The 14,226-nt window shown below is 44.5% G+C and overlaps 1 protein-coding gene across 2 annotated transcripts in view; it reads right to left on the bottom strand.

Annotated features, from left to right (window-relative positions):
• Positions 1–14,226, bottom strand: part of TSPAN4 (tetraspanin 4) — a 420,715-nt gene that overhangs the window by 178,720 nt on the left and 227,769 nt on the right. The window contains exon 4 of one of the 2 annotated variants that reach the window (XM_058026126.1): positions 12,566–12,645. In XM_058026126.1, the coding sequence (XP_057882109.1) occupies positions 12,566–12,628 (63 nt within the window). In that variant the 5' untranslated portion in view covers positions 12,629–12,645. Of the gene's footprint in view, positions 1–12,565; positions 13,250–14,226 lie in introns of those variants that run through there. The other variant, XM_058026124.1, reaches the window with a different exon arrangement.

Raw genomic sequence — 14,226 nt, 5'->3', positions numbered from 1 at the left:
CTTACTGTCCCTTCACATAAAGCTCAGCTTTTCCTGATGAAACCCACCTCTTCATGTACTGGAGAAGAGCCTCATTCCACGATGCTGGCATATACCAGTGCCCCCCTCACCATTCCCACCAAACCCCTATTGGAATACGGCTCCCAATATTACCAGTTAGATTGTGCCTGGGCCAGTCTGACCCTCTCTGCCAGGCCAAAGGCAGCAACTGCGGTGTATCACCCCAGAGACACCTTGGCTTGCTGGTGGTTGCAGCTGGGCACTGAACAAGTCCAGGCTTGTTAGGAACCCCGTTTACCTCAGGAGGAATAGCTTCAGGCGATGGTGAAGAGAAAAAGGATGGATTCTGCTGGAGGGTTTATTGTCCAGAGGTTTATTCCATGGTTACAGAGGTCTGAATGTGAGCAACTGCTCCAACAGAACGAGGACCGCATGGTCTCATTCACCTTTTAAGCTCATTGACAGGGGGTGGTACAGGTGAGCCACCAACCAGGTGAGAGGGGCAGGTCTCAGGGGAGGATGACACCCAGATAGGCCAATGACCTCTGGGCATAGGGGCATCCTTTGAACTTGACCAACCACACGACGCCTTGCTGGAATGTTAAGCTTGATTGACAGTACTCACTCAGCATGGGGGCAAGGGGGAAGGGAGAGAGGTATAGGCACACCTGGGGAAGTGACCTGGAAGTCTAAAATGGGACATTACAGCACACCACAACATCTCCCCCTAGTTTTGTTTAAAAAGAAGAGGACTGTGTTTGTGGTGCAGAATGATTGCCAAACCATGCTTGGTAAATCAGTCAAACCCCCACATGCAAAGGCCATCGGTAACAGCAGCACCAAGAAAGGCTGTGCTTGATGCTGTAACTGCAACCCCACAGAGAGCTCTGCTCCCTCTCCTCCTGCCCATTCCCTGTGCAGAGGCACAACTGTGACCTGGCACAAGGAGGTGTCTCCAGCCCGAAAGCCCAACACTGCAATCCTCCCTTTTGCAGTGCTGGCACGGCCATGCCTGCTGCCCACCTCCTCCTGCAGGAGGAACCGCACAGCGCCGGGTTCAGGAGCCCCAGGCTGGACAGCTCCGTGTGCTCTGCGGCTCCACCCGACCCTCGGGCACCGCCTGCCTCGTCCTCGGCAGCACAGGCCGCGTAAACCTTGCAGTAGAGTCCATGGGTAGCTGAGGCTTAAAGGTTTGGAGCTAATTAACACAGCACAGCTGTAGGGGAACCAGCTGTGCCCCTGCAGCTTCCCCACTTTACAAATACTGCTTAGAAAGAAAGGATAAAGCATTTGGCAACAGGGGCAAGAGCCTAATTCAGAAACATAACAAAGCAGGTGAAGCTGCAGAGACAAAACCAAAATTCCAACTAAAACTATTGTGTGCAGCCCTGCATCTGTGAGAAACCCATCACATAGTCGAATACAAGTTAAACTGGACTAATACTTGGGGAAAATGGACCTGTTTGGTAAACAAGAGCAAGATTTGACAACTCTGTTGAGCAACTGAAACAATCCATAACTGCTAATGATGTCTGTGACGAGAAAAAGATGTCTGTTTTACTGGGCATACTGGGAACTTAAGCCTGTAACTTGCTGTGCAAGCTAACAGCTCCTGTTATACCAGCAGACAGCAAAGCATGTGCCAAGACTGTGTGAATCTTACAGAGCTCCCAGCCCACTGACATTGTGTGACCACAGAACCTTTCCACTTTTATTGTCACAGTAAAAGAAGGGGAAAGATCCCAAAAGCTCAACACGTGACTGAAATAAAAAAATTAACAAAGCACTGCCAGTTGTGACAAAACGAGATGATGCACAAAGACGATTAACTTACAGACAATAAGCAAAGGCAAGCAATACAAAAACAGGTACTGATGGCATCAAATGTGACTCTGAAGCATGAAGGCCTGGCTCAGATCTCACCAGCAATACGGAGCATTTGTGCAGCTGCTCAGCCACGTGATGAGGACAAGTGCACATGCTGCACCAAATGGTTTACAGTATGACACCCCTTATTGCTTTCAACTTGCATTTTCTTTCTTATGCTTAGTAACTTTTCATTTTATGTCTATGCCAGGGAGCTGCAATATCATCATTTGAATGTTTCCTGGACAAAAGCATGCCATGAACAGAGCAATGTCATGGTGTGCTTGCAGTGTCACAAACAATTTCATAATACAAATGAAGCTTGGATCAAAGCTAAACCCTGTAGGAAATTTTAAAAGTGGCAATGTATGCAGAAGTTGTAAAAGTCTCATGGAGTTAAAATCATATTCTTTCAGAAAGAAATAGAGTGACATGAAAAAGTACAACCAGCTGAAGAGGAATATGCCAGAGAATTTTGTACTTCTTAGTTGGCCAGTTATATTTGGAGCTCATGGAAAATAGGGTACAAGTGCCAAATCCAGGGGACAACAAAGTACTACATACAGACAGACATATATACTCCTCCAGGTAGGTGGGGTGAGATCTATAATGAAGGGCCTTCTGCTGTTTTCATAATTTCACATCAGAATTGGGGAGTTACTAAAACGGATTTGGCTGCAAAGGGAGTGCTCCCAATACATGCACAGGGAAATCCACACTGCCATGGCAGCGAAGCCAACATGTAACTGTCAGCAGCTTGTGCTAAAAATACTAAGCTAGGAACTGAGTAGGTTGGATATTGTTCTAGAGAGAGAAATTTCAACTGCGGTGACAAAGACTGAAATATTTCCAAGCTCCAGCCTGAAAATAATGACTTCTGGGTAGAGCAAGTAGAACCTAAGAGATAGGTACCAGTAGGTAAGAAATCAAAGGAAAACAAAACCTGTGTTTGATGAAAGACCAGAGCCTTAATCTTGAAATCCTACTGAGTATTTGCTGAGAAATGAAGACAGAAAGAAATTCAGTACTTTAAAAATGCAAGAATTTCATCTAAGGCTTTACTGGAGTACTGAAACATCCCTTTAGTGTCAGCAGTGGAAAACACCATGGGACTGTCCAGTCTGTGTTTTTTCAGGATTAAAACTTACCAATATCATAAGTAGAGACACATGCTCTCCTTAGGTACAGGATGTTTTTCTCAGTGACTGTTAGTCAATGTTTCTCCAAGAATTATCTACCTAAAACATACTTACAAAGGGAAATTGGAGCGAGAGAAGGGATAAGTGTTGTAATTAACACACAAGAGCATAATCAAGGAGACTGACTGGTGAGAGTACGGTAAAAATGTTTCAGGTCCTGCAAATTTACCCAAATAATAAAAATGGAAGCAATCATAAATTACACACAGGGTTTCAATGATGCATGTTCATATAAATAGATCCTAACTTAATACACTGCTTCTTTGCCTCTGAGTTGAATCTGAGACCTCCCTGTGGCACTGGAGCAGGAATTTTATCTGCCCTATGATCCCCCTGAAACACCTATTGTTTGCTGCCATGTTGTTACAGCTTTTCAGAATGCAACAGTGCTGACATGGAAAAGGGAGGAAAGAGTTTTGCTGGAAATGTTAAAGACACTCCCCAGTTTGGCTACCAAAACCACTGTGATCATGTTTACCTCTAGGTTCAGCTTTCCCCAGTAAGGAGCCCCAGGAAAAGCCAGACTGAAGAGAAGCAGCGGAGCTGCACGCTCCAACTGTGACACAGAGCTCTAACTCCCCAACTAAGAGGCACGTGGAGATCCCTCAGCACATCCCTCAGGGGCACCAAAGCAGCATAAGACACAGGCAACTCATTCTCCATGGCACAAACTGAATCCCATCACTGGCAAAGGACAGGGAGCCACGAAAACCTGAAAACAAGCTCTTGCTGGTTATAATACATGTGATTGAGATTAATGGACTAATGCACACTCAAATTGGTTTTCTTTGCATTGAAAGAGGAGCCATAAAGCTCTCAGGATCTCTCCTTTTTCACACCAGACTTTTATTACTATACACTCTGGGGCTTGCAAACACCAGGGAAGTACTAACTCACTGCAAAAGTGAAAATGTCTTGTGTAGGAGGTCCTGAAATGACCCATGAATAAACAATGAAATAATGTCTGCTTTTTCATGCCAAAGATGCTTCAGTGTATTTTTTGGAAGTGGCAGCAAATGTATATAGGACATATTGACCACTCCTGTCTTCTTTATTTTAGTTTACAAAGTCATTGTAAAACTACCAAGTATTCTGCATTAATAAGTATAAAGCAGATGGTAGATATGTTAAAACTCTGGCCTTCAATGATTGGAACTTATAACAGACTGCAAGTGGCAGTGGAACTCAATTAACATCCAGAGTTCCAGTTATTTTGTTCAAGAAAATGGTATTGAATATGTCACCCTCAGCTCCTTCCCAGGCTGCTACAGATGAATTAGTGAAAAGATTTATTGAGACATAAATAACCAATTTGTCCTACAACGTTGGATTAATGTGACTTACAAAACAAGAGTACAAATGTTCAGCTGGCCAATATGAAGGCAGTCTATTTACAAACATTTACAAACTTGTCAGGAGCAATGTGGTGGAAAGCATACAACTGAAGTTTAATTTTGTAGGGGACTTTAGGACAAAAGCAACGTAATAAACTGGCCACAAATATCCACATTTGAAGTTCTGGCTTCTACTGGGGAAAAGAGGATATGAAAAAATTGTTACTGAAGGAAAACCAAGAAATTATTTGAATGCTTCAGCAATTCACAACAAACTGGAGCTCTGTTTTATGTTTTACAGAAGAGCCATAAGTCCATCTGCCCCAGTATACACCTTAAAACAGCCAGTGGTGAATACTGAGGGAGTAGAGAATGTCAGCAATGTCACAGAAATGCTCTAGAGCAAGATGACCTAGGGAAGAATGCAAATGTTCAACAAAACCAAATGCTTGCCAAGGAGATGTGCACCTTGCCAGTGCTACAGGTGACTTCCAGCATGTCCCAGGACCTGTGACAAGACTGGAAATTGCAAGTACCACTAATGGGAGAGCACACCACAGCAGGGGAAAAAATCTCTTAGAACTTCTGAAGCCCAGAACTGCCTCCTATGGAGGGAGGAAGCCATTGAGCCCTTCCAAGTGCAGCAGCACAAAGAGGAACTCGGTCTTGGTGCTCGTAGAGTAGTGAATGAATGCATTTACTGGGAATATAGCATTTTCTCTGTGCTCTCCCTTCTAAATGTTGTGTAAGACAGCAAGGATGAAACAACTGGCAATTGAAGAAGGAAGGAGAAAGTCTAAAATAAGTTGGAGCTACTATCTAATTCTGCCACAGCAGCTGTTGGCTGCTATCTAGTGTATAATTGTGTGTCTGTCTGTGATTGTGTGAGACTCACTCAAAATCACACAGATCAGAAAGACTCCAACATTAAGATGACACAGATTAATACCTGCTGCAGCTGCACTCTATTTAAAGTACCCGAGAACAAATAAATTTGCTATGGCCAAGGAAAGAGTAAAAAGTGCTATGTGAGCAATCTGGAAAAGCAAGCAGGGGGAAAAAAAACCCCACAACTAACCAACCAACCAACAAACCCCAAAAAAAACCAAACATCCAAAAATTTTGAAGGTCTGTGTATAAAAACTTAAAAGACCAAGTCATTCTGGTCCTTTGTCATTTTATATCAAACCTTTTAGCTCATTCAAAGCACTATTTGAAATGTTCAATGTTCATCTTTAGAACAAGCCTCAGCTGAAGGATGTTATAAGGCTCTGCAGGCATTCACACTTGACACAGGCAGGAAGGGGTTTTTGGAGAAGAGGTTTTAATACTGAAGACAGACTTAAGATGTGTTTCAGTATGACAGCCTAATTACAGGCTGCAATTTCAATTTCATTTACTTCTGTTGCATCTCATGATGGCTTAACATTTCCCAGAGAAACAATTACAGGACAGTACTAAGAACACAATTTACTGTCTCCAATCTTCATGAATATGCAGAATTCATTCCACTCAACACCACATTTCATTTCTGACCCCACGGTGCTCAGTTTACACTAAAAATAACAGAAACAAGTGTCTTTATACATTTTATATAGATACTGTATATTATTCAAACTTGTACAGATTTGTAACCTTAGCCAAAAGTTATATTCTAAGTAAATAAATCATACTGTAGTAATAACAGCTATAATGATTTAAAAATTGTGTCAGGAGACAAAATGAGAGTGGTATTTCATCCTCCTGTATACCCTGTGGATACAGAGTTGCAAACAACACCCTGGCCAAAAAGTATGGGGGTTTTTCTTCTGAAATAAAGACCCAAATAGGGTGAAAGGGATGTAACAACAGGCAGAATGAACTATGAGGAACTATGAGGTGACAGCATATGTTGTTGCAGTTATTTGATCATAGCCCCAGCAATGAGAAATCCTATGTAAGAAAGAACTGGCTAGCCCTCAAAAGTCTTCAAGCCAAAAAAAGAAGGAACAAAAATGATCTCACCTGCCTTTTTTCTTTCTCTGTATAGGTCAAAGTATTGGCTGCAATAGATTTAGTAGCTGTCATTGTCCAGAAGAGGGAATTATGTCTGCAGCCTTTTGCCTCACTGCTTTAAAGAGGCCAGTTTGTCCACTCCTGCAACATGGCCATATCCTGTGGGGCCAACTCACTGCTTATCAATGTGATAGCAAACACACCTAATGCTATGAAACTGCTCTTGTCTTGAGCCATAGAAGCAGCAGGTAATTTGAAAATGGTATCTATTATATGGTCAATTTTAAAGTAACTTTTTTCCTCTATTAACAGCCTTCTGAACCTGGTTTCCTAAGGAAAAGAAGATTATGAAAAAGAACTGTGTTGGCTGAGTATCCCATGAAAAACTCATGAGCCCATTTCCCACTGTTAGCTTGATCTGACAAATATGCATTCTTCTAAAGTCATTAACTTCCTAGAAGTTTTCAGAAGGTATGCATTTAGATAGCAAATGTAGCTCTTAGCAATGCCTTCACCAGGAGATATGACTCCAGCATGATCCTTGGTCCCTATTAGACATCAGGAGCCACACAGCAGAGGGACAGTATGAATGGTGCCGCTGTGGAAAAAGCTCTAATTGGTGCCTGTATAAATCAGACATCAGGTAATACAATCATCTCTCTCTCACACTTGAGATCAGCCCTCAATAGTTCTGCTTCTCATGGAAATGCCATTTTTAAAAGTCTGTAATTCCCACATCAAATGACTCTCCTTTCTTTAAAGGCAATGCTCCTCAAAAATACATCCTCAGAGAAACCTCAGAAAGATGTCAATCAGACTGAGCAGTTTCTGGAAGGGGCAAGTTACAAAAGAGAATCAGAAACTCAGAGGCAGCTAGAGAAAATGAATTTCTGGGGTAAACTTCCCATGTTTTAATTGCACAGGAGCAAAGCCTGCTTTGCTGATTAATCAGGCACCTTTCACACATCTGAAAACACAGTGTGACTTACTTCTAATCAAACTTTCTTCTCAGAGCAGCAGCCAGCTGGTGGGGATGTGACTGAGGTGGGCAGAAGGGCACCCAGCAGCTGCAACTGGTGAGCTCAGCTCCATGGGATGAGCTGCAGCCTTTGCCCATCAGAGAAGAATATCTGCACATAATGATGATGAAATGGGGGACCTGCTTTCAAAATGGCTTACTGCTCTATTGGTAATTCTTTTTCCACTAACTTAAGACTGCAGCCAAGTATAACCACAAAATGATTGCTGTCCTCAGCCACTAACAATCCGTAGAGCTTCTGGTTGTTTTAACCATCAATCTCATTCAGCTGACTGATGGAGGATGCAGATGAAGGAAAAGGAATTCACGTCAATGAAATCAGCTGCTTCTCCTACAGAATTCTCCACCTTCCAGCCAACAGCTCTTAAGCTAACAATGTCAGATGGTCTCCCAACAAGGTACAGCGAGATGAAGAGACACCCCTCTAGCTTTACCCTCTGGCCAAATTTGGCCAGGATCACTTGAACACAATCCAGTGCCCCATGGTGCATTTTCAGACCAAGCTGTTCCCTTCCCCAGCTGTCCTGCGCAGTCAGTCTTCCACATATTATAAACATTTGCATAGTTCTTACAAGACAACCTGTGCTGCTGGAGTGCAAGGAAGTAAAATGATGCCAGCAATGAGGGATTTCTCATTTTCATTACTTCCTCTCCTTCTAATTAAATGTGAGTAATGTTGGCAGTATCACCCGTGCACCAGGCCAGGAGTACTCATTGGTGCAGAGCTTCTCAAACTGTGGTCCACAAACTATCGGCAGCAACAAAGACAGAGGAAGAGACCCAGAGCTGGACCCTAGAATCAGATTAAACAGGTTCTTGGGGTTTTCCCCACACAGATCCAGGTGCATGCACTAGTGCTACCTGCCACTTCCTTGGCTCTGTGTTTCCATACATTTCAGATTTGCACTTTGTGTCTTACAAGCCAAGATAAAGCATTTCCAGGGCTGTATCAGTTGGGAATTTTAATATGGAGCAAATGGCAAAAGATGGAAAAGTGCCTTGCCTCAACTCTTCATCCAGGAAGGTGGAAAGCAGAGCTCCACTCGCTCATTTCAGCCACAGATGGCAACTTCCAAGTTTTCAAGAGAGCAGACACTATTCCCCTGCATCATTGGGAGGCTACCCAATGAAATTAGAGATTTCACAAAACTTTTTGAGAGCTTTGACTGCTTTGTAGTGCATACAAATGTAGTATGTTTTACATAATACATAAATACATGTATACATAATACATAATGCATAAATGTAGTATGTTTTTACATAATGGAAAGGAGACACATGCACAGAAATAACTAATGGTAAGTTTGATAAATAATAAACTTCTCTGCCTCCTTTCTTTTTGTTGCCATCTCCTCTTTATAACTAGATTTCTAACAACAGTATCTTGCTGTTGAATTTCTCTATTGGTTAAAGCATTACCTGAAGAGTCAGCTATAGCTATTCAGTTATTTGAAGGGCAAACTGCTACCTTTCTAGGTGGTTTTCCCTAGTACAGGATCTAAGGAAAGCACAAGCCACTGGCAACAGAACTATAGTTAGCAAATTTCCTTTTTTGAGTCTTGAAGGTTTGGGGGCTAGAAGTTGAAACAAGTAGGGATGCTGCATAAGTCAAGGGGATTAAGGGAATGATGCTTTTCTTTCTACAGAACTCTCTCAGCCTTTAGGATATATCTCATCTTTTTCACAAAAAAAAAAGAAAAAGAAAAAAGAGAGAAGGCACCAGAGCCTTGGATTAAAAGCACAGGAAAAGTTTGTTTTACTGACTGTGAAGAAATGATGCATGTCTGGAGGAGAATGTGGAAAACAAATGTTCTTCCCTGGGTATGTCACAGAGAAATAAAAATATTTCATTATAAAATAAAAATATTCTGCTCTGCGATCATCTGAGGTGATCTTCAGTCTCAAGGGTTCAGCAATTCAACAAATGAAAATCTAAGTCAATAAAAATGAATGAAGCCAGGCAAGTATTCTGTATCAGGTGACAAAAGTTATTTTGGGAGCTTACAAACCACTGAGTGCAGTGATACAATGATGGCTCATCTGCATCTGGCACTGTTCCAGGGAATGGCCTCTGATGGAAATTCCCATTAGAGAAGCAGTGCTGCTCTCTAATATTGTTTTGCCCATGCTTCAGGACCTTAATACCCCAGAGTAGCTGCAGATGCACCAAGAGCAATTTGCACAGGGCTCCTCATGGAGAAATGAGCTATTTTAGGAGTATCCAATTCTTTTCTCTACAATAATAGCTGCTAGTCTGCTGTACCAATGGACTGATTCAGCATCAACACTGACAAGGTACTTCAGCCTCTGACACTTGTGAAGGAGCTTTGTGCTCCCTTTAACCATCAGAAAGGGGAGGAGAAATTTGCTCTGTTTTCAGTTATATGACAGCTTTAAAAAATTTTACAGCATGAGCACAACACCTAATCCAACAAAGCCTGCCAAGAACATTTAAAATCAAGGTCTCAGAGAATTTCCTTCCTATAAATTCACCAGTATTGTAAGGAAAGGATCTTTTCCTCAGAAAGGCAGCACAAATCCCACTGGAGTTGCACAGGGCTGAGGACTGTTTTCTTCCACATTGTGGAAAAGACAGCTAAAAGTACTGGGAAATAGGCTGTAGGGATGCACAAAATGTACTGGAGTTAATGAATAGGAACAGGAAGAAAAAAAATGAAAATATGATTTCTGACAGAAATCAAAGCATTTTCTCAAAACAGAATCAAGAGCAGGAACAGGCTATAATAGGCACTTAATTCATTTAATGCAATGACTGCTCTCAAATACATGAAAAATAAATTCCTCTTCCTACCTAAACTATTGCCTGTTACTAACCAACTACCTAGAGAAGGGTAGAGAGGAAAGGGGGAGCCAGCAAAACTTCCTTGAGCATGTATGCAAAGAGGAAGTCTATCTTCCTGCAGAGATGCTTTCCTTTAATTTCACAAAGTAAAACATGACAGATAACTAAAATCAACATGAAAAACAAAACAACAGCATCGTCAACCTGTAATCATTCTAAGATTTCTGATCACTAGAAATGGAATTTTTTTCTCCTTTTACTAAGGAGAAGCTAGCCAGTACCTTTAAAAATCATCTCTTTTCAGTTACTTTCTTCACTGTAAGAAGGCAAAGAGCTGCATCTATTACAACTCCATGCTGTGCAAACCTCATTTGGACATGATGATCATCCATCACTCCTGCTGTGCAGGTAGCATGTGAAAGGGAAACAAACCAGAGCCCGTGCTGCAGTCAGTGTGTGACACCACCCTCTGCCCTGCTCGTGTGCTTCAGCTCACCTAGAGCCCAGCAGCCACACAGGCATTCTCTTTGTGGGACCCCTGCCTTTTCTCTGCCTCCAAGCATAGCTTACAGTAGCTCTGATGGTTTTAGGAGGGAGACAGAAACCTCTCTTTCTCTCCCAAAATATTAAGGTGTTCCTATTGAAAAGCATGCCAAAGATATATCATTATGTGCAACCTTGCCATTGTAAACACACACACACATTACTTGCAGCAGTACCTCTTCTCATCACATGGATATGTTTCAGTGGAAGATTAATATTGCCAGAGAAATCAGAATGCCTGTACCCTTTGAGGCAGTGCTGTGCACAGCCCTGAAAAGAGCTATTAATGCCAGCACCCTACTTCTTTTCTCTAGCTCACACTTCAACTAACTGTCAGTGCTATCTATAATCTCGACCAGAGACAGTCAGTAGAGGCACAAAACTTAAAGGCAAGAAAGATAGTGTTTGCCTTTTTCAGAAAGCTCTGGAGTAAGCTGCAATAAATATTAGATGATTTTTAGGGAAGCAGAAGCAACCAGAATTAGCCTTGAAAGACAGAATGCAGCCTTAACAACACTCTTTCTACCAATTTACCTAGGATGCAAAGAGAGCAGCTTCCTTGTGTTTCACAGCTCTGGTTAGTGCTGTGCCAATTCAGGGGACTTGCAATAGTTTGTCACATCCTGACTCTTGGTATGGCTCAGGTCAGCAGGAGTTGCCTGCACTTTGTGTTTTCTGATGCACTGCAGCATGCCTGGCTCTGAACAGCTGTACAGCAGCGCACACTAGAGAACAGCTCTCTCCATCTCACAGCCCTCCAAGCACCTCCAACAAGTCAGGGAGCACAGACAATCGGTAACAGGGCACAGTAACATCCAGCTGCCAACACACAGCCCCTCCTTAAGGCCACGACAGGAGGGATGCCACCTCACAATACTCCTCATTTCCCTCAGCATGTTCATAAGCCACCTGGGAGGAACAAGCCCTCTAAAGGCACCTCCTGAGGATCGTGTAACAGACCTTCCCACGTATGATTCTGGACAAGAAACTGAACTAGAAATCCTGTCCTGCCCCAGCAAACATGCTACTCCCTTTTTCACAGGACTAACAGCATTTGTGACGTGGGTCCCCCCCACTCGCTTCTTTAGTCTCAGCTGCAGCCTACACTCCATTACAAGGGAGTGAAGTGCCCAGCTACCTAATTTATTAAAAAGATGATGACACACGCACGCCTCACAGTGATTTCATAAGCTCCTGGCACAGAGTAGCAGCCCCAGAAGCAGACAGGAGCGCTCTGGTCTCTCTCCACCCACATCTTCAACAGGGAATGGCAATGCCAGGACCCACCACTGACAGCAACAGAGAATGATTACCTAGAAATTCCTGATACAGGCTTTAATGTGCTGATGTACCAAGTATGCATCATACCATCTGCAATAAAGCAACAGATGTAAGCACGTGCTGAACCTCACAACCACGAATGGCCTCAGTGATTTCTCTAGGACTATGCATAACTTTTGAAGCAAACACATAACAATGAAAGATCAGGGCACGACCAAGTATACAGCTCTCAGGAGAACAAAGTGATGAAGGCATTCATGCAACTGACCTCTATAAACACAACTCTTTTGTCTTCTACCATAGTTTTGAAATGCAGCTGGAGGCCAGGAAATGAGAGGATGAAGAAAACCCTCTGTAGACTACCTACACAAATTAATGAGGCCACAAAAGCAGTAGCCTAAGCACCACTTTGTTCAACTCCTAAGTTTAAAAGTAGCAACAAGTTCACCTTCCATCTCAGTAAACAGACACAAAAATCGTTTCACGGTTCCAAACGTGTACTCACCCAGAAGAGAAGGTTGAAAACAAACATTAGGTACTTGATACACTGCAGGCAGTTGTGAGCCATGCTGCACCTCTTCAGTTCTAGGAGAAAAATAAATGAGAGATCCAGGTAAAAGACAACGTACTTGTTTCCCTTGGGGGTCGTGTACTTAGCCTTGGTGGCCTTCGGGCCAGGGTTGGTATGAAATCCAAAAAAAGAGTTGCTGGCAGCCCCAAACTGGCCACCATACATGCTGCTGTATCGACGGAAGGCGCCATTTGGGAAACTGTAATCCTTGCTGTCCAGGGAAGGGCTCCTGTGATAGGTGGACTCATCGGTGCTGGACCTGCGCATGGTGGCCTCAGCTGTCCCGTTCCTGCTGCTCTGACAGCCGTGGGTGAAAGGTTGGTGATCTTCCTTCCTTCCTTCTCCTCGCTAAGAATCCCCTATTGCTTTGCACCAGCTGTTCTTTCCTCTGCCATCCTGCCAAGGAGTTACGCGTGCTGTGCGGCAGCAAAGTTGGTGAACTGAAGTCTGCTTAGCCAGAAGTTAGGGAGCAGCGTGCTTCCACATGAGAAAGACTTCTGCACAAGTAAACATTCCCGTCACTGTCACGATCGTCCCTCCCGGGCCACCCCGCTACCAGGGAAGGAAAAATCAGACAGAGATCTACTGTACCCAGAGCAAAGAATTTTAAAAAAAGGAACCGTGACCTCGCTCCGCTCGCAAATGCCGTACAAAACCCCGGCTCCGCATGCCACACGCACACAGAGCGCCGCTGCCGAGACCCGCGGCCGGCAGGCAGGGGCAGGGATTATCCGACAGGCGAGCCGCTGCCGAGGCGCTTTCCCGCATCGCTGCGCCCCGCGCCGCCGGGCTCACTGGGCGCATCCCCGCATCCCGCTCCCGCGGCGGCCGCCTGTGGAACGCCGGCCCCGGCGCTCCATTCCCGGCGCGGCCGCCCCTCCTCCGAGCGCCGCGCCAATGGCGCTGCCCGCCCCCCGGCCCGGCCCGGCCCGGCCCCGGCCCACGGCCCGCCCTCACAGCCCCGCCCGGGCCGCCGCTCCCCCGCCCCCAAACCCTGAGCGCGGCGCGGAGCCCCGACCTGGGCCAGGCGGCTTTGCGGGGCTGCCCGCTGCACAGGCGGCGCTGCCGAAAGGAACGGAGTAAGTGCGTGCAGTGGAGGATTCGTACGCAAAAGCGCTGGGGATGCTCCGCGGGGAGCGGGGTCAGGACACACCGTGCTCCCCTTGCCGGAAGGCTCGTTTGTTCCGCTGCAGATCCATCACCGGGATGCTCCTAATTCGCTCCGTGCCACGGAATCATCACTCAGCACCGCGTATGGCCAGGTCATTTGTCCCCTGTCGGAACGCACTGATCGGCATCAAGCTCCGTACGCCGGGGAGCACTTCCCTAAAATCTGACAGCTCCCACAGGCATAAAAGAGTTGAAAATGTGCCACACACAACTTTTTCGGGAAGGAAATATCTTACTGAAACTGTGGCAATTACAGTATTAATAGTCAGGATGCAAGACTCATTTACCATCTTTGCCCCAAACTCCCTGTGCAAGTAATTCACTTGTCTCTGCATGTGTCACCTCCTTATCTGTCTGCCTCCTCTCTGTCTGCCCTTTGATTTTGACTGCAACCTACTGAAACTACATCAGAAGATGGCTGGCTA

The sequence above is a fragment of the Melospiza georgiana genome, chromosome 6 (assembly GCF_028018845.1).
Source record: "Melospiza georgiana isolate bMelGeo1 chromosome 6, bMelGeo1.pri, whole genome shotgun sequence".
Taxonomy (NCBI): Eukaryota; Metazoa; Chordata; class Aves; order Passeriformes; family Passerellidae; genus Melospiza; species Melospiza georgiana.
This window is presented reverse-complemented; position numbering and strand designations above follow the sequence as displayed.